This window comes from Quercus lobata, chromosome 5, assembly GCF_001633185.2.
Source record: "Quercus lobata isolate SW786 chromosome 5, ValleyOak3.0 Primary Assembly, whole genome shotgun sequence".
NCBI classification, from domain to species: domain Eukaryota; kingdom Viridiplantae; phylum Streptophyta; class Magnoliopsida; order Fagales; family Fagaceae; genus Quercus; species Quercus lobata.
The window spans coordinates 1,392,972-1,413,321 of NC_044908.1; the positions used below are offsets into that span (position 1 = coordinate 1,392,972).

At 34.2% G+C, this 20,350-nt stretch overlaps 4 protein-coding genes across 4 annotated transcripts; 3 read left to right on the forward strand and 1 right to left on the reverse strand.

Annotated features, from left to right (window-relative positions):
- Window positions 1-237: 237 nt before the first annotated feature.
- On the reverse strand, window positions 238-849 carry LOC115989003. The gene has a single exon (XM_031112645.1). It carries the CDS (start codon window positions 847-849, stop codon window positions 238-240), a length of 612 nt encoding a protein of 203 aa, XP_030968505.1.
- Window positions 850-6,947: 6,098 nt separating this feature from the next.
- LOC115989013 lies at window positions 6,948-8,940 on the forward strand. Its single transcript, XM_031112656.1, has 4 exons — window positions 6,948-7,199; window positions 7,266-7,605; window positions 8,540-8,609; window positions 8,718-8,940. Exons 1-4 carry the CDS (start codon window positions 6,948-6,950, stop codon window positions 8,938-8,940), a joined length of 885 nt encoding a protein of 294 aa, XP_030968516.1.
- Window positions 8,941-13,863: 4,923 nt separating this feature from the next.
- On the forward strand, window positions 13,864-14,924 carry LOC115992185 (FCS-Like Zinc finger 17-like). Its single transcript, XM_031116274.1, has 2 exons — window positions 13,864-14,230; window positions 14,398-14,924. Exons 1-2 carry the CDS (start codon window positions 13,911-13,913, stop codon window positions 14,612-14,614), a joined length of 537 nt encoding a protein of 178 aa, XP_030972134.1. The 5' UTR covers window positions 13,864-13,910; the 3' UTR covers window positions 14,615-14,924.
- Window positions 14,925-19,092: 4,168 nt separating this feature from the next.
- LOC115988595 (FCS-Like Zinc finger 17-like) lies at window positions 19,093-19,973 on the forward strand. The gene is made up of 2 exons (XM_031112159.1): window positions 19,093-19,434; window positions 19,608-19,973. Exons 1-2 carry the CDS (start codon window positions 19,148-19,150, stop codon window positions 19,822-19,824), a joined length of 504 nt encoding a protein of 167 aa, XP_030968019.1. The 5' UTR covers window positions 19,093-19,147; the 3' UTR covers window positions 19,825-19,973.
- The last annotated feature ends 377 nt before the right edge of the window (window positions 19,974-20,350 follow it).

The window sequence follows — 20,350 nt, forward strand, 5'->3', positions numbered from 1 at the left end:
GCTAAACTTACTATTAGGTGCTTCTGCCCATATCAGCTTATCTGTAGGAAGGCGAGAGCTTATCGGGATTCCTTTTATCACATCGACTTCGTAGGGAAAGAACAAGGCATCAAGGACATTTATCTTCCAGCTTGCCATGGCTTGATCAATCAACTCACTTACCCTTGTGTCTTGGTGCAAAAACTGTCTGGGTGAAGCGAATTTGTATGTGGAGGATGAGGGTAGCCATTTATCTCCTCAAATACAGATATTGGTTCCATTACCAACTCTCCATTGCACACCCTCTATAACCAAATTTTGGGTAGACATGATACTACACCAATAAAAGGACGAGTTCTTGTCCTCTTCCTTTTGTCCCCACCAAAAATTCCTTATCATGCTTGTCAACTTATCACATAGTGCATCTGGAAATTTGAAGCAACTTATGTTGTATGTTGGTATAGCTTGGGCCACCGCCTTGATGAGCACCTCTTTATCAACTTTAGACATCATTTTTTCCTTCCAACACGCCAACTTTTTACGAAGCTTCTCTTTAATCTCATTGAAAGTATTCCTTTTTTTCCTCCCCACCAAGGAAGGCAATCCCAGATATTTCTCATTTTGCTTTGTAATTTGAGCTCCAAATCTTTGTTTTATCTCCTCTTGGATTGCATTTGGTGTGTTGCTATTGAAAAATAATGATGTCTTGGCCCGATTTAATTGCTGGCCTAATGCTTGCTCATACACTTTCAAGATTCCTTGAAGGGCATCACAATCTACCAAAGAAGCCTTGCAAAAGATGAAGTTATCATCTGCAAAAAAGAGATGTGATAATTTTGGGCCACCATGACAAATAGCAATTCCCTCCATTACACCATTCGTCGTTGTGGATTTTATCAGTGATGAGAGTCCTTCTGCACATAAGATAAAAAGAAAAGGTGATAAAGGGTCTCCTTAGCAGATCTCCCTAGATCGGACAATATTACCCCTAGGAACTCCATTAATCTTTATAGAATACGTGATAGTTCTGACACACTACATAATAAGATTCCTCCACTTTACATCAAAGCCCAGTTTTTCCATAATTTTATCCAGATAAAACCACTCCACCCTATCATATGTCTTACTCAAGTTAAACTTCAGAGCCATCTCCCCAACCTTTCCCCCTTTTTTCTGGCTAATGTGGTGCATAGTCTCGAAAGCTACAAGTACATTATCAGTAATTAACCTACCATGCACAAAAGCACTTTAGGTATCACTAATAATGGAAGGTAGAATTCTCTTTAACCTATTTGCTATGGTTTTTGATGCAATTTTATACACCACATTGGACAAACTAATAGGCCTATAATCAGTTACCTTCTTTGGTGTCTTGACTTTTGGGATTAAAACAATGTGAGTTTTATTGAAATTAGGAGGACAAACACCATGGTTAAGAAAATCTAATATCGTTGCTGCGACCACCTCACTACTTATTGCCTAAAATTGCTTGAAGAATAGAGGAGGCATGCCATCTGAACCTAGCGCCTTTAATGGGTACATTTGCTTTAAAGCCACGTTGACCTTTGCTGCAATGAAGTCTCTAGTAAGCAACTGGTTCAATGAAGTAGTCACCTTTGGCTGGTTTGTTTGGATCATATTTGAGAAATCAGTTGGTTGACTCGTAGTGAACAAGTCCTTATTGTATTCCACTACCACTTTCTCGACCTTTTCATCATCCTCATACCATACCTCATTTGTATCTAGGATACCCTCTATGAAATTCTTCTTATGCCTGGCAGAAGCTTTCACATGAAAAAAACTTATGTTTCTATCCTCTGATTGGAACCAATTGAGCCTTGAACGTTGCCGCCATATATCATCCTCTTTTTATAACTAGCAATTTAGTTCAACTCGGGTGCTCTTCAGCTCTTGGTTGATCTCAAGAGATGGAGGTTGGAGTTTAATCCATTCAAGCCATTTTTGCAACTCAGCTACCTTCCTTCCCACGTGCCCAAACTCCATTTTGTTCCATGCTTCCAATCTGGTTCGACACTTTTCTAAGCAACTCTCTAACATACTCCCTATGCTTGTTAACTTTCCTTCCTTCCATGCCTTCTATACCACCTCTTCACACCTTTAACCTTTCAGCCACATTGATTCAAATTTGAAAGTTTTCTTGGCCTTCTTATTCCTCCATTTCTGCACCATTCGAAGGGCTAGAGACGAGTGGTCTGAAATCAAGGAAGTAAGATTAAAAAGTTTGGCCTCAAGTAAGATGTTTATCCACCCCGGGGTTGCCATGGCTCTGTCCAACAACTCCTTAATCTACAAACCATCCACTCGCTAATATATCCACATAAATTTTAGGCCAATGAAACCCAAATCCCACAGACCAAAGTAGTTAATGGTTTCAATAAAGTTCTTCATTTGCTGTCTCGGTCTAGCCCTGCCCCCCCTTCTCCGAAACACCTGTTATTTCATTAAAATCACCAATTGTGAGCCATGGTAGGGTTGAGGTTCCTTTCAAGTGTCTAAGTTTTTCCCATGACTTAGGCCTTTTTGTTGTATCTGGATTGCCAGAGAAGCCCAAAAAATGCCACCACCCTATGCTTGCTCCACCATCCACTAATGCATCAACATGAAACTGGGAGTACATCTGAACCTCCACTTTTATCCCTTCCTTCCAAAGTGAAGCTAGCCCACCACTTTTCCCTTCACTTGGTACTATTAGTCCTTGTTTCATATTAAATTTATCCTTGACTTTGTTCATCCAATCTCTATTCGACTTCGTCTCCATAAGGAAGACAATAATGGGCTCTTCTTTATTAACCACCTTTTCCAAGGTTTTAACTGACCCGAAGTTCCCAAGCCCTCGACAATTCCAACTTATAAGACTTATTGGACCTGGCAGGGCTACTCAGTAACCTCCGCCGATCCTAGGTGTGTTGCCATAAGAATACTTAGGCTTCTAGTTTCCTCATCCAACCTCTGCTTCTTTCCCATATTCGTGTCCTTAGAGAGATTTGTTTTCATAGCGTCACATTTTCTCTTTGGGTCACTCTCTAATTCTATAAACTCCATCCCATCTTGATTTTTTGGTCCCGTATAAAGCCTAGTCCAACTTCCCCGTTTTGTGCTTTTCTTAGTCTCCTCTTTAGTCTTCCCATTCCTTTTTGCCGGCCCATTTAGAGGTTTAATATTATTTTTGCCCTTCCCATTACTTCTTTTAGGCCCGCCTTTATTTGCTTTTCCTTCCACAGGGTTATCAACCCAGCCTATTTCAAATTTGACTTCCATGAAGGGTAGTTTAGATATTCGGGTAGTCAACTTATCTTCCACCTTTTTCAATTTCTATGTGTGAGATCCCAAATCTTCGGTTATACCTCCGTTATTCCCGAAATGCAAATCCTTACCAATCATAGCCAATGATGAGTCCAAATTATGTACTTTTGAATTCAAAAAATCAGGCTTCGTATTGATTGCCTCATCAATATCCCTTATCATCACCTCAAAATTTGGGATTTGTTTTTGTGGGCTAGTTGTGTCAGTTCCAAGCACGTGTTCGTCATCCATCTGAGCACCGCCGTTACTCACCACCTCCATTGACATCGGCTTCATAGGATCTCCAGTATGCGCTTCAGCGGCATCTGAGTTAACAACCCCAGCCAGATTAGAGACAGCTAGAGTGATTGAGTGTTGACTTGAGTGACATTCCATTGTCCTATGGTTTTTCTTATTGGATTAAACTGAGAAGCTCTGAGCCATGAACCGTACTATTGCTCCTCACCCGATAGTTCACCTCTGCTACTGAGCCACACGACACACTCTTTGTCATCATGCGAAAGGTGGTCGCACCAGTAGCATATATTTGGCAAACGTTCGTACATAAACGAAACCCATCCTTCTCTTCCTTGATCCCATGTAATCATTCTACCCCTGCATAGCGGTTTTGTAACATCCACTGCAACTCAAACCCTCTTGAAGTTTCCACCTTTCATCTCAGCTACATCCTTTGGTTTTGCAACGATTCCCAAAGTTTCCCCAAGACTAACCGCGGCCTTCACCGTTATCAAGGAGAAGGGCAGATTATGAATCTGAACCTAGAAGGACGTTTTATCAAAGTTGAGTTCCTGGACCGGAACAGGATATCATCTAATATATGACCATACACACTTGTGATATTAATGATATGAATGAATATAATGTAGTTTTGGAATTTGAGAAAATATTATTGTTAGTAAGAAAAAAAAAGTAACAAATGATAATTAAAACAACACATGCCAAATGGGTAAATTTTAGGACAACAAGTGCAACTTGAAAATTTCACTGAGGGAAAAAATTAAAAATAATTACATTTGCATTTGAAATAAAATACAACTTAAATATTGAAAAAAGAGAAAAGAAAAACCCAGTTTAAAAAACAGTTTGCAATTTGGCACTGACTGTTAGATATTTTTGAATTTCATCTTGTGCACTCTCACACAGTCACACTCTCATTAAAAGGCTTTGTTTCTCTCTCCTTTTATTTCTGTTAGATTTTGGTTCTCTTTTTTTTTTTACTCTAATTTTTAGTGTTTGATTCAAAAATTGTTTGGTGTTTTGACTTTTTAAGTTCTTTAAAGGTATTGTTTAATACAGAAACAAACATAGCTCATGGTGCCACTATTCTTCACATATATTCATCCAAAGGACCTTTCTTTCAAGGAAGCTCTCAAGGGGCCTACTAGAGAAACTCTCGTACAAGCATTCAACATGATCACCATGTTGGAGAATGCAGTGAAATTTAGGGGTGTTCATTCATTCAGTAGGCACGGTTGGAGCTAAAGAATCAGATTGCTTTTTGCTCGATTCCATGAAATAAGAGGCAAATGATTTCATTACGGTAAACTAGCCTCTTAATATGTTTATCAATCCCTGTAAATACCTACTAGGAATACCTATTAGGAGTGTGATAAAGTTTATGCGTTTATAGAGTGCCACTTTTTTTGTGCTATATCTCATCATACTCTGAATGTTATACCAATATATTATAACCCAAGATTACATTTTGGGGATAATATATAGAAAATAAATTGGTATTTTATATGCTTTGATCAGATAAAAGGAGTATCAAAAGTATATTTTATTTATGAGTGGTAGAATTCATAATTAATGGATTTGTGCTTGCAACCATACTTTTATGTGCAAGGACGGAGCTATTCTTGGACCTGGAAGGGCAGTGCCCCCCACCCCCCACCCCCCCCCAGATTTTAAAAAAAAAATTTAGTATATATATAATATATTATTTTTAGCAATTTGTTTCAATAAAATTGCACTTTGCCCCTCTTAACAATATTATTGATATTTTTAAATGCTATAAAAAAAATATTAGCCCACCAATAAAAATTAAGCCCAAACAACACCAAAAAAAAAAAAAAAAATCAGAGCCGATTCTAATTAGATATCTACCTAGCCTAGGAGTAGGAAACACCCAGCTTACCTCACACATGTGATAAAAGGGAAAAAAGAAGGGGATTTCTAAACCATTCCAAAAAAAAGAAAAAAAAGAAGGGAAAACCTAACTTACAGCTGAACACAGAGAAGAGGAAATCGGCAGCGGCAGAAGCAAAGGTAGTCAGCTAGCTAGGGATAGGGATGCTGAGCGATCGGGGCCTGGGAGCCTGGGGGCTGGGACGGAGAGACCTGAGACTCAAAGACATATTATAGAAAGAGTTAAAAGAAAGGTAAATAAAAACTGAACCAAGATCCGTCTTTCATCTTTGTCTTTAGCATTCTTTTATAATTGAAAAAGTTGCATCTGATGTGACAAACACAACTAAACACGCAACAGTCAACAAGCCATTGATATTTTGTAATTTTTTTTTTTTTTGGTTGTTGTAGTTTTGTCTTTAGCAATAGTGAATAGCCTGTGTTTTGAGATATTTTTTTTTTGTAGTTTTGTCTTTAGTGTTTTTGTTTTTTAGTTAATGTCTTTTAAAACATTAAAGTTGGATAAATAATTAAAGAGATTATTTGTAACTTTAAAATTTATTGGTTAATTGTTGAATGTTTGTGTGCATAGTATTTGTCTATTGTGTGTAATGATTGTAGATTACTAACCGTATAATAACATAATAATTTCAAATTATATTTATTTGTAGATTATGAAAAAGTCAACTACCATATTTGATTTTTTCAAAAGAAAAGTTTCAAATGATTTAGAAGCTAATACTAGTGGTGCAACATTGCCAACCACTAATGTTGAGGAAAATCTCGACGTCCCAATTGAGGAAAATCTTGATGAACCTGTTGAGGAAAATCTTGATGTCCCTATTGAGCAAAATTCTCAAACAAAATTTCAAAAGGTTGATATGAGTTCGTTGCAATTAGAACTTGATTCTGGATTGCGTAGACAAATATATACTTATCATGTTGATCAACAAGATGAGATTCGATGATGTTACATTAAGTTGGGTCCATACTAGCCTTGTTTTAAAAAAAATTTTAAATCTGAGAAGGGTCGAAGCTTTCAAGGTTCTTGGTATGAAGATGATCGCTTTAAGCCATGGTTTGAATATTCTCCTAAAAAAGATGCCGCTTTTTGTCTACCATGTTTCCTCTTTCATAAGCCAACTGGGCATGACGGACAAAATGCATTCACAGTTAACGGATTTAAGAGTTGGAAGAAAGTTAAAAATGGTGAAAGTTGTTCTTTTATTCTTCATATGGGGAAAGATCTTAACTCCGCTCATAGAATTGCCCATAAAGCGTGTCTAGATTTGATGAACCAGTCTCAACACATAGACAGGGTAGTGAGCAATTTCACTTTAGAACAAATTGCAAATAATCGAATATGATTGAAGGCTTCAATTGATGTTGTTCGACATCTTTCCTTGCAAGCTATTGCTTTTAGAGGTCAAGATGAAAGCTCTACTTCAACCAATCGAGGAAACTTTCTTACGACATTGGATTTGATGGTGGGCTATAATAATAATATTGTTGAAATAATGGTAAAAGCTCCAAAAAATGTCACCTACACATCACTTCAGATTCAAAAAGAAATTTTACATGTTATTTCAACTAAAGTGAAGAAGGTAATTAGGGAAGAAATTGGTGATGCAAAGTTTTGCATATTGGTTGATAAAGCTCGTGATGAGTCCATGAAAGAGCAAATGGCTGTGGTTTTAAGATATGTTGATACAAATGGCTTTATGCGAGAACGATTTTTTGGGATTGTTCATGTTATTGACACTGCAGCAGTAACCCTTAAAAAGGAGATATATTATTTGTTCTCTAATTATTGGTTAGATATCCAAAACATTTAGGGGCAAGGATATGATGGTGCAAGCAACATGCAGGGTGAGTGGAATGGATTACAAGCTTTGATTTTGAATGATTGTCCATATGCTTACTACATTCATTGTTTTGCACATCGCTTACAATTGGCATTAGTAGGAGCATTAAAAGCAGTTGTCCCTCTTAATAGATTTTTCACTAAATTGATTTTGGTTATCAATAATATTCGTGCTTCATGCAAACATATTGAGCAATTAAAAATTGCTAGAGCTTCTAACATTGCATATTTGATTGATATTGAAGAGCTTGAGATTGGGAAAGGACTTAATCAAATGGTCACTTTACAGCGACCTGGAGATACTCGTTGGGGTTCGCATTATAAATCAGTTTCTAACTTGATAAAGTTGTTTAGTCCAACATGTGAAGTTCTACTGAATATTATAGATGAAGGAAATTCTTCACAAAAAGTAGAAGCAAAGTCCGCTTATGAGGTATTAATTTCATTTGAATTTGTCTTCATCTTGCATTTTGTTAATGAAACTATGGGGATCACAATAAACTTTGTTAAGCTTTGCAAAACCAATCGCAAGACATTTTAAATGCTACGCATTTAGTTTCATCCACTAAAAAACTTATTCAACAATTTAGAGATGAGAAATGGGATGACTTACTAGCTACTGTGATATCATTTTGTAAGGAACATGGTTTAGATGTCCCTGATATGAATGCTTGTTATGTTGCAAGATTTGGTCAATCTCGTCATCAACAAGAGGACTTTAGAAATGAGCATTATTATAAAGTAGATATTTTTAATACAGGAATAGATTCTTAATTACAGGAACTAAATCATCGGTTTAGTGAGTATGTCATGGAGTTACTTACGCTTCTAGACCCTTGAGAGGCATATGAATCATTTTGAGTCAATGATATTTGTTCATTGGTAGATAATTTTTATCCAATAGACTTCACAGATGATGAAAAGAATGATTTGAAAAAGGAACTTGATCTTTATAAGTATGATGTAGTTTAGCATTCAGGGTTCAAGAATTTGAAAAATATTTCTGAATTGTGCCAATGGATGGTGAGAACTAAAAAATCAGAATACTATCCGCTTATTTATAGAGTGGTCAAGCTTGTACTTACTCTTCCTGTTTCTACTGCAACTACAGAGCGAGCATTTTCAGCTATGAATGTCATCAAAACTGACCTTTGCAACAAAATGGAAGATGAGTTTTTGTCAGACGCTATGATGTTATTCATTGTCATGAATCTTTTTGAGTCAATGATATTTGTTCATTGGTAGATAATTTTTATCCAATAGACTTCACAGATGATGAAAAGAATGATTTGAAAAAGGAACTTGATCTTTATAAGTATGATGTAGTTTAGCATTCAGGGTTCAAGAATTTGAAAAATATTTCTGAATTGTGCCAATGGATGGTGAGAACTAAAAAATCAGAATACTATCCGCTTATTTATAGAGTGGTCAAGCTTGTGCTTACTCTTTCCGTTTCTACTGCAACTACAGAGCGAGCATTTTCAGCTATGAATGTCATCAAAACTGACCTTTGCAACAAAATGGAAGATGAGTTTTTGTCAGACACTATGATATTCATTGAAAGGGACATTGTTGCGACAATTAGTACGGATTCAATCATAGATGATTTCGAAGATTTAAAAAGACGGCGAGTTCCATTTTCATAAATAACTGCATTGTAATATCTTAAAAAACAATAATTTTGTGTATTTTTCTTTGTTGATGGTTTATTAAATGAATGTTTATTTGGAGTTTCAATTTTTTTTTTTTTTTTTGTTTATACTTCTACCCCCTTTAACTCTAAGTCCTAGCTCCGTCCCTGTTTATGTGTGAGTTATTGAAGAAAATAATACTTATTATATGTGTGAAAAGGAGCTTTGGATTTTTTTTGTGTGTGGGTTTTTGCAGGAATTTTAGTCTTATTTTATTTATTTATTATTTTTATTGATACAGTAGTACTTCAAATTTATAGCGCCTAATACGTAATGATTGCTCTTTATTACTAGGTTATGATATAAATTAATTGGCTTCTGAGATCATTCTTATCAAAGGTGCTAAAAATGTTAAATGCTATTTTTTTAGCATTTTTAGCACCTCAAATTATAAAAACACATCTATATCAAACATGCTATATCTAAAAATTTTTAGCATTGAGTTATAGTGAGCTATTATCAATAACAACTCACTATAGTTGGATTGGAAAAAAAAAGGTTTTTTATTCACCCCAACGGCTCTTTCTCATTTGTCTTTCTCTTTCCTCTCTTCTCACTTCTCTATTCTCTCTTATCTCTTCTTTCTCCCGTGGTTGACAATTGTGGTCCACCGATGACTCTGATTTTGTGATTGTGGGCCACCGATGGTTGTGATTTGGTGATTATGGGCCGTCGTGGGTTGTGGTTTGATGGTCATGGATCGTGGGTTTGATAACTGCGGTTTTGATTTTGGGTTGTGGGTCGTGGTTCGATGGTCGTGGGTGGTGGCGGTGATGGTCCGATGGTCGGCGAATGTGGTTCGACGGGTATGGGTCGTGGGTCACGGTGCGGTGTTTTTAATGGAACTGTGGGTTTCAGTCTGGGTCTTCACCAATCTATTGGTGGTGGCGGCTAGATGGTGGGCTTAGAATGTAGTGGGTCTGGGGTGTGGTGGGTTAAGGTGTAGTAGATCGGCGTGATGGGTTTGCTTTTGTGGAGGTTTGTCGTGGTGGGTTTGATGCTGTGGGTTGAATCTGGGTTGAAGGGTTGCTGTGGTGGGTTGAGCAATAGATCGGTGGTGGAGGGTTACCGTGGTGGGGTTGCTGTTGTTGCCGTGGATTTTCGTTGTGTGGTGTGCTTTGCTTGGTGGTTTGATTGGCAATGGTGGATTAGGATGTGGGTTTGCTGTGTGTGTGTTTTTTGCTTGGTGTGTTTGCTCTGTGTGTGTGTGTGTGTTTTGCTTGGTGGGTTTGCTAGTGGCAGCGATGGGTTGAGAAATAGAGAGACAGGGAGAGAGATAGAGAGGAATAATAAAAAAATAATAAAGAAAGAATGTTTAAATGAGGTGTTAAAAAAAATAAAAGTTTTGATGTAATGAATATTGTAAAGTGATGTGTTATATGTTATAAAGTTGGTTTTTGAGATGCTAAATGCTAAATTTTTTAGAATCTTTGATGAGAATGCTTTGATGTGGGTGTTGATTAAATCTCATATCTTTTATTCAAGGATAAAACATTTTTTTTTCCCAATTAAGCTAAATGGAATTGACATGAATCTTAGTCATTATGACGTAAATTTTTGTAAAGTGGCATATTCCTTGAGAATAAAAAAAAGTTTTCTTTACTTAACATTCTACTTTATCAAAACTTTGTATTTTTGACCACTGCAGACCCTTGGTGCGGTGGTTACCCTACAAATATAAGTGTTTGTAGCCTATGGGGTGTGGGGGGTAATGGCAGGTGTTCAAGTTTCTAGAAGAGAGTTTCAAATAAATATACACTTAAATTAGGCTATAATAGAATTTCTATCTTGTATAAAAAGAAAAAAAAAATAAAAACTTTGTATTTATGTCAGTGTATTAATTACTTTCCATATGTTAATGGGATAATTGCATTCATTCCCTTTAATTAATAATTTAAATATGGTTATTTTTTATAAAATTCATATGAAAAAATATTTATTTGGAATACTTGTCATAAAAAAGTTAAAAAATTAATTTGGAATATGTCATTTTTTCTCATATTTAGTTTCTTTGGCAACATTTGAAAAAGAAAAATCAAAAGTTAAAAAAGTAAATTTAATAACAAATGCATAAAATTATAAAAAAATAATTACGTGCTTAAATTAGTAGAACTTATGAAATATATGTGAACTAACTAAACTAACATGGTCATATTTTTATTTATATTGATATTAACAATTTCTCCCCTTTTAAAGTAATTATTTTTCTATCCAAATGAGTTTAGAGGATAGAGAAAAGTAAAATGGGGGAAGCTTTTTGCATAAGAAATGCTTGTATATATTTAGATAAGCACTGTAGCGTTGTGTATAATTTTATGCAAAATAGAGAATCAAAAGAAGCTAATCCCCCCTCTCCTTTATGCTAAAATTATATATATATATATATATATATTTGCATTTTTTATGAATTCTATATATATAATTGGATGAGAATGCTCCTCGAAATGTTTTTGAACCGGTAACATGTATAAAATAAATAAATAAACAAATACACAAAATATATTAAATAAATATTTAAACACAAAATACATCGTTATTTTATATTTAATTTTTGCAATCACGTGGCTGCAAAAACACCACTTTTTCAGACCCATGGGACATGCATGGATCTGTGAGTGCTGGACCTGGACCCATTTCACCCCAAGCCGACAGATAGGTCTGTAGGCACCAGGGGCGGACCCAGAGGGGGCACCTACCCATACTAACCTCCTAAAATATCCGTCTGTCTAAAGTTGAGTTCTGCACAAACTTCCTGTATCCTGACATTAAATAAAAAATAAAAAGAAAAACACAAATTTAAAAGTTTTTTTTTTGGTTAATAGTTTATAAACACAAATTTAAAAGTTTATAAACATTTGACCAAAAAAAAAAAAAAGTTTATAATCATAATAAAATCTTACAATATTTTTACAATACTCTTATTTTTTAATCAAAATAAGCCTAAAATAATTTATTTTATTTTATTTTATTTTTACCAATAATGTATTGACACTTCAATTTATTAAAAAAATATTGTGAAATTTTGTGGGTTACTTAAACAACTTCTTTCACTTTAAACAATAACTCTAAATAAATGTCACCAAACCCAACTCTTACCTTTACTTTTAGGGACCATTTGAATACAACTTATTGTTGCTAAAACTGAAAGTTGCTGAAATTGAAAACTGAAAACATTGTAGCAAAATAATTTTTAAATGTGTGAATAGTGCCGTAAGACCCATTTTTAATGAAAAAGTTACTGAAAAGTGATATTTGTGGGGTCTGTGAACAGTAAATGGGACCCACTGTGTGCACTCCACCGCTTATTTTGCTGCGAATAGTGCACGAGTTGATGAAAAGTGTGCAGTAAATAGATTGAAAAGTCAAAAACAACGGCAGGCAAAAAAAAAAAAAAAGAAACACAAAAACGCAAACGCAGGAATAAGTTGAATCCAAACTCTCACTTAGTTAAACTTTTCACCAATATTCACCCTTATGTTTTACTTATTTTTTTGAAGAGAGATTTAATTTATAGAGTCCATTCTTAATGATAGCTATTTGTCATCGGATCAAGACATGAAATATTCATCCTCATGTCATACTTTACACAAAATAATAATAATAATAATAATAATAATAATAATTTTTTGATCATAATAATAATAATGTCTTGTATGCTACTAAAACATTATCTTTTTTTCCTCAATCTCTTGCATTTTCATAGAAATCCAAATTTTAAATAATTAGAATAATAGAGAAATAAAAGTTGAAATTTATTTTTTAAATTTATTTTGAGGAATCAAATTATATATCTAAACTTTAGTAACTATGATGATTAATCTTTAGTAACTATGAATCAAATGTTTTACAATTGTTTAATATTATTAGATTTTGTATGACAATTACTACTATTTATAATTTTATTATTACTATTGATTAATATTTTTAGATTATTTTTTATATTCTCCCCCCTAAACTGGAATCACCCACCAATCCTTGCAAAAGATCATGTTACATCATTGACAAATCACAAATCCAACGGTGCGTGATGTTTTCACTTTTCACGTCCAGCATTTGTGGCTTTTCCCGTACCACCGTCCTTTTTTTTTTCTCGATGGTCTGGGCCAGCCCAACATACGATGAATTGAATAAACTCCACATGTTCCTTCTACTTCTACTTGCACATTTTTCACGTTTCTCATTACATGTTATAGTGTTTATTACTTCGTGGGTCCGCAAAATCAAAGGTTTGAAAATTTTTGAATGATTTGGTGTATTTAGATCTGTTTATTTTGTTAAAATTGAAAAATTTTTGTTGAAAGTATTGTAGATAAAAATAAAAATTAATTGAAATAATATAGTAAAACCTCTAAATAATATTAAAAAGTGCAGTAGGATCAAGAATAATAGCAAAAATAAGCTGAATAGTAAAATAAATTAACTTTTTATTTGAAATCTGTTTATTTTACCGAAATTAAAAATTTTTTTATTGAAAATACTGTAAATAAAAGTAAAAATTAATTGAAATAGTATAATGGAACTTATAAATAATATTAAAATATGCATTAAAATCTATAAATACTAATAAAAATAAATTGAATTATAAAATAAACTAATTTTTTTAAAAGGGGAGACAAATGCACGTGAAATTGCAGCCAAACACATAGGAACTATAATTTTTTAGAATATAATTTTTGTTTAAGCTTTAGTCTTTAGACAAAGCATGCAATGCAAAATTCGGTAAAGATTATAAAATTATTATATACAAAAGAAAATGAAGCACGTGGGAAACAAAAAAGTACCAACAACAGTAAAACATGTCGTTTTCCTTGTGTCATTATTTTTCTGTGTGTGGACCAAATGCCTTCAAATATCTTTCACTCATCCATTCTCCAACTTCATCAAATTCCTCCCTCTTCTCTCTCTCTCTCTGCATAATAAACAAAATGCTTCTAAAGTTCAAGAGTCCCTTCAAAATGGAAGATGAAGTTAATAAGCAGAGTAAACAACATGGTAAGTCCAGCTATGCAGGCCATGCAATCTCATACAACAACACTTCATTAGCTGTTGGGTTACGAATCCTTACACAGGTTTCACATGGTGAATCCAATATCCTTGTGAAATCCGCATTGAAATTAACCCAACCCACCTCTCATCCTCAATTCCCACTTCATCTTCAGACCAAATCTCTTGAATCTTGCTTTCTAAAAGTGTGTCACCTATGTGATAAGGAACTAAGCCCTGATAAAGATGTGTACATGTACAGGTAATTAATCTTATTACATTTCTTGTTAATTAGAGCGAAAGTTATCTTACTAGTATGATAGTATTTTGTAAAATATGCAAGTTCATTACTGTATTTAAGTCTTGCCTTTCGCTAAATTTTGTGCTCCAATGCTATGGATTAAACTAATTGATGTTATGTTAATGCAGGGGTGACCAAGGCTTCTGTAGTATAGAGTGCCGGAACAGACAAATTGTATTGGATGAAATGAAAGAATTAGAAGCTTCTACGAAGAACATGGTGGCATCTTATAGACATTGTTGCAATAGTGGCAGACGTGAGACTCAAATGCTCCTTGAGGAAATACGTCAGAGACATGAGCCTAGGCCAATCCGTTGTCAAATAAATTGGGCGATAGTGTCATAGAATCATATATAGTTCATGGTTTAACACTCTTTTATTGTGTATTTGCAAGTGAAGATGATGAAGAGATTGGGAAGGGAAAGGTGGAAGAGTTGGGATTTTTTGTTATATATGGTAAGCAGATGAAATTTCTGCTGCAGTACTATTTTTTCCATATTCAAGAGTATAATAAGACAAGCCGATAAAGATGATTTGAATTAGCGCTTTTTCTCAACCAAAGAAAAGAGTGCTCAATTTCTCTTCTTTCCCTTTCAATTGTAAGATAAATATCACTTATCCTTGTTATATGTCACTTTCTTTTCTGCTTGTATGTTACTACAAGACAAGGCCATCACAAATCCACAATCTTAAGTGGGCTCCCCTCAAAGATATTTTGCTACGATTATCTTTTATCAATATGCTTTGATTTGGCAGTAGCGTGTTTCACCGTTCTTACATGGTGCCACATAGAGACCAACTATACTCGGTACCAAAAACAAACCATATGCTAATAGCGCTTCACGCTTTGATTTTGCTCTTCCACAAAAACAGCCAGCTAATCACCTTCTCCCCATCCCACCCCTACATTAAAAAACAACCTCACTAGATTTCCATTTTCTGGTTTTAAACACCGACAACCAACAAAATAGCTTTCCACTCACAACTACCATAATTAAAAACTTCTGGTTCCTACTAGTAGCCATTACATTTACTAAAACATTCCCTGCGGTTAAAACAGTTTCACAACTAGTAGCCCATCTTCTGTTACACTCCGCTATAGAATTTGTTCAAGAAACTCATCCCTCCAGTGCAACCTTATTCCTGAAGATTCAAACAGACCATAAAACACCAACAAGTATTACAAGCAACTGGATCCTCAAAATAAGTATTAATCCACTGGTCCAGCCAGAATCCAATTAATTGAGGCTGTAACAAATCATATTTAAGTGCACAATTAGAAGCAAACCAAATTTCTCTAACTCTTGTTTTAACAGAAAAAGATGATCAAGCAGTCCCTTTTGCAACTCAGCTTTAACAGATCTAGATAAAGCGTTGTGAATTATTTTCCATAAGAAGAGCAAACATTTAGGAGGGCGATTCAATTTAGTAAGGCTCACAAATGAACTAGATCTTGATTGATTATCAGATGACTATAAGACATCTATGATCTAGATTGACTATAAGACATCTATGATCTAAACAAATGATACCCTTTCTCAACACTATGAAGTTCAGAAAATGAATGGAAAATAATTTATCTTTTGGATTGCCCTTGGACAAAGGTAATCTCAAGATTTCTTTCAACTTCTCATAACTTATTGGTTATACGTTCCCCCACAGATAGCAAATGATAAGAAAGACCAAAATTAATATTGAATCTGGATGGATGGCCATGCATCAACCAGTGGCAGCAGTGGAATTTTTTTTTTAAATAGTCATTAAGAAAGTTAATTGATAAAGAATCTAAAACAAAGAGAATTTGAATTTATCAACATCACCAAAAAAAGAAAAAAAGAAAGTAAATACATGAAGTTTTACAAATTTCTTCTACTAGTAAAATGAAAAACCTAAAAGGGATTGGTGAGAGATAATGTGAAAACGGAGAATATTGAAATTAAAATAATAAAGCAAGAAATTTTTTAATTATCAGAGAATAGAAATAAGGAGAAAGTAATAGATAGAGAGCAACGGACGATACCTGCTACGAACATGAGCCAAATCGCCAAAGAGGGCAAAGTTGGCCATCGAGGAGAATTCACAACTCACAATATCTCTCTTGGTATTAAAAAAAGAAGAAGAAGAAATTATAGATTATTTTTATGGAATGGATTGTACGAGTTACAAACTTGAATAACTAGAAATTTTTATTCTTTGTTTTTTAATGAACATTTTGTTGAATATTTTGTTTATTTGTTGTTGTTTGACATAATCTTGTTGTTAATTGAGGTTTTTTTTTTTTTTTTTGGTTGCTATTATTTGTGTTGTGATATGACTTGACTTTGGATATTTGGCAAAGTTGGTGGCCTTAGTTTGCTCTAGTGGAAGTAGGAAACCATGTCATATTTGGTTTTGGAGTTATATATCATGACACAAACAAATCAAGTCCTAGTTGTATTAGGATACATTAGCCGACTTTGTAAGTGTGGTAGGACTGTCCATCGGAAACTGCCACCCGAACCACTCAACAAAACTGCCCGAACCCAAGTTGACTATTGGCCGAACCAGCACCTTGGCAGTGTGTGGTGGGTGCTCCCATCCCATTGGAAACCTGATTCAAACCTACCCGACCGCCACCCCCTTCACTGTTAGATACTTAGTTCAGATCTGCATTTGCTGTTCTCAAATCTACCTTCGTCATGCTCGATCTCCCACCTCACAGTGCTTAAATCTATTTACGCCATGCCCGATCTCCCTTGTTGTGCCTTAATCTCCTTCACTGTTCCCTAATCTATCTTCTTCATACTCCAATTTGTCTTCTCCAAGCCCAAATCTTTCTTTGCCAAGTGTAGCTTCGCCCAAGTCTACTATCTTCGATTGCTTCTCTGCCAAGATTCGTTGCTCTCGATTTTGACTAAAACCTGATTTGCCTCACTCGACAACTGATTTGATCTAATCCAATCTCCTCTTTAGTCAGCGACGGGTGCTCTTTTCTGCCACCTGATTTAGTTGGGTCGAATTTGGGTTGAACCCAAACCTGAACCGACCCAACCCATGGACACCCCTAAGTGTGTGTGTGTGTGTACATACACTATGTTACGACTTAAGGAATAATATTGTACAATTAAGAGAAAGAGGCTAGCTATAAAACTAGTGCAAATACAATACAGTGCTTTATTCTATGTGAGAGAGCCAATGGTCTATTTAGGGTTTAGGTCTGGTGAGAGTGCTATTTTGCTATTATTGTAATCTCCTTGCATATGGTAGAATTTTCTCTATCACCGCTTGTGAACGTAGGCATATTGTTGAACCACATAAATTCTTTGTGTCTATTTTTCTTTTCTCTTCTTTAATCTTGTGCAAGTGGGTTTATATATTTTCACAACAATTTGGACAAATTTTTATTGTTTATTTTGGACTTTTATTTATTATGTTTTTGTTTAAGGGTTTAAGAATCATGTTTGAGGGCCAAATGTTATTTTTGTTAGAAATGCTACAGGCTACAGTATTTTTACAACAAATTTTTGGTGTCAAGCTATTATTGATGGATAAAAATGTGATGTCAATGGTGGACCCAGTTTCAAACTTGTAATAGCTTGCCACTTAGAGTTTGTTGTAAAAATGTCATAGATGTTGGCATTACTCTACTTTTGTTTCATCCAAATTCTTGAGATTCTCAAGTGGCTGTTCAATATTTTGTTAGGGAGGTCAAAATATGTTAACTTAAAAATAATTGTGTATATAAACATTTTTTTTTTTTGCAAGTATAATTTTTATTTTTTGTGTGCAATGAGCAATACATTAGAGTCATAAGTGGCATCAACTCTATAAGGAATTGTCTAGATAAAATGAAAAACTATCATTCATAAATATATAAAATGGTAAAATACTATTATGGTCCTTAAATCTCTCTAAAAAAAAATTTCATCCCTAAACTTAAATTTTTTTTTTTCATCCTTTAACTTTGTAAAGATTTTTTTTCAATAATTTAGTTAAAAAAAAAGTAGGGATGAAAAATAATATTTTTCAAAAGTTTAGGGATGAAAAAGATATTTTTAAATTTTAAGAACATAAATAAAATATTTTCAATATTTTAGAAATGAAAAATGAACTGTTTAATAGTTAGACGAAAAATGAACTTCTTATATATAGTTTAAAAATGAAAAATAAAATTTTGGTAAAATTTAAGGACCAAAATAGTCTTTTACCATATATAAAACTATCAATAAGAATTAATAAAGTCATGAGTCTCATGCATTGCTTGCAAGAAAGATGACTACCTTAAACAATTATGTACTTGGGGATTAAAATAACAAAATTTGAAATACTATGGATCAAATTGATAGCAAAACTAAATTAATTTGAAATTGCCAATATGTATTTTAACAAAGAATGTATATAACCAATTTGCTCATATCTTACTATTGTCTCATTCTACAGCATTATACTAAATTTTGTTTCTTCCTTTTCTACATGGCAGACATTAGCCAAGAAGGAACAGCACGACCGAGACAGCAATTGGATTTCGAAGCCAATGGTCTTCCCTTTCGTAAAACAAAGTCCCTAAATCCCTCTTACTCTTTCTTTCGTCCTTCTTTTCTTGGGTCCTTTAATAATTTCTTACAATATAATTTTTGTTTAAACTTTAGTCTTTAGTCAAAGCATGCAATGCAAAACGCGGTAAAGATTATAAAATTATTGTAGACAAAACAAAATGAAGCACGTGGGAAGCAAAAACAGTACCAACAACAGTAAAACATGTCGTTTTCCTTCTGAGTGTGTACCAAATGCCTTCAAATATCGTTCACTTATCCACTTCACAACTTCATTAAATTCCTCTCTCTCTCTCCAATCTGCATAACAAAAAAATTGCTTCTAGAGTTCAAGAGTCCCTTCAAAATGGAAGATGAGGTTAATAAGCAGAGTAAACAACATAATAAATCCAGCTATGCAGGCCATGCAATCTCAAACAACCGCACTTCATTCGCTGTTGGGTTACAGATCCTTACACAGATTTCACATGGTGAATCCAATATCCTTGTCAAATCCTCATTGAAATTAACCCAACCCACCTCTCAATTCCCACTAATTCATCTTCATACCAAATCTCTTGAATCTAGCTTTCTAAAAATGTGTTACCTATGTGACAAGAAACTAAGCCTTGATAAAGATGTGTACATGTACAGGTAATTAATCTTATTACATTTCTTGTTAATTAGAGTGACAGTTATCTTACTAGTATGATAGTATTTTGTAAAATATGTTAGTCCATTACTGTATTTAAGTCTTGCCATTCACTAAATTTTGTGCTCTAGTGATATGAATATCAATCAAAATAATTGATGTTATGTTAATGCAGGGGTGACCAAGACTTCTGTAGCATAGAGTGCCGGAACAGACAAATTGTATTGGATGAAATGAGAGAATTAGAAACTTCTACGAAGAACATGGTGGCATCTTATAGAGATTGTTGCAATAGTGACAGACGTGAGACTCAAATCCTCCTAGAGGAAATAAGTCAGAGACATGAGCCTAGGCCAATCCGATATCAAATAAATTGGGCGATAGTCTCATAGCTAGAATCATATATTGTGCATTTGCAAGTGAAGATGATGTAGAGTGGGAAGGGGAAAGTGAAAGAGTTGGAATTTCTTGTTATATATCGTAAGCAGATGAAATTTCTGCTGTAGTACTATTTTTTCCATATTCAAGAGTATAATAAAACAAGCTGATAAGGATAATTTGAAGTAGAGCTTTTTCTCAACCAAAGAAAAAAGTGCTCAATTTCTTTTCTATCCCTTTCAATTGTAAGATAAATATCACTTATCCTTGTTATACGCCACTTTCTTTTCTTGTCTGTCACTACATGACAAGGCCATCACAAATCCAGAGTCTTAAGTGGGCTTCCCTCAAAGATATTTTGCTAGGATTATCATTTATCAATATGCTTTGATTTGACAGTAGCGTGTTTCACCATTCTTACATGGTTGCCACATAGAGACCAACTACACGCGCGGTACCAAAAACAGAACATTTTTCTTTAAAGATATTACGTCTTGTGATTGGAAATGAATAAGGAATGAGCATATGTGTATGCTAGAG

What these genes read in the sequence shown, in the direction of transcription:
- LOC115989003 (XM_031112645.1), bottom strand. Translation starts at nt 849, where the DNA reads ATGGAGGGAATTGCTATTTGTCATGGTGGCCCAAAATTATCACATCTC.
- LOC115989013 (XM_031112656.1), top strand. Translation starts at nt 6,948, where the DNA reads ATGGTAAAAGCTCCAAAAAATGTCACCTACACATCACTTCAGATTCAA. An exon ending in ACCTGGAGATACTCGTTGGG is followed by an intron (nt 7,606 to 8,539) that starts GTTCGCATTATA and finishes GTTCATTGGTAG; the next exon opens with ATAATTTTTATCCAATAGAC. An exon ending in AAGGAACTTGATCTTTATAA is followed by an intron (nt 8,610 to 8,717) that starts GTATGATGTAGT and finishes GCTTATTTATAG; the next exon opens with AGTGGTCAAGCTTGTGCTTA.
- LOC115992185 (XM_031116274.1), top strand. Translation starts at nt 13,911, where the DNA reads ATGCTTCTAAAGTTCAAGAGTCCCTTCAAAATGGAAGATGAAGTTAAT. An exon ending in AAAGATGTGTACATGTACAG is followed by an intron (nt 14,231 to 14,397) that starts GTAATTAATCTT and finishes ATGTTAATGCAG; the next exon opens with GGGTGACCAAGGCTTCTGTA.
- LOC115988595 (XM_031112159.1), top strand. Translation starts at nt 19,148, where the DNA reads ATGGAAGATGAGGTTAATAAGCAGAGTAAACAACATAATAAATCCAGC. An exon ending in AAAGATGTGTACATGTACAG is followed by an intron (nt 19,435 to 19,607) that starts GTAATTAATCTT and finishes ATGTTAATGCAG; the next exon opens with GGGTGACCAAGACTTCTGTA.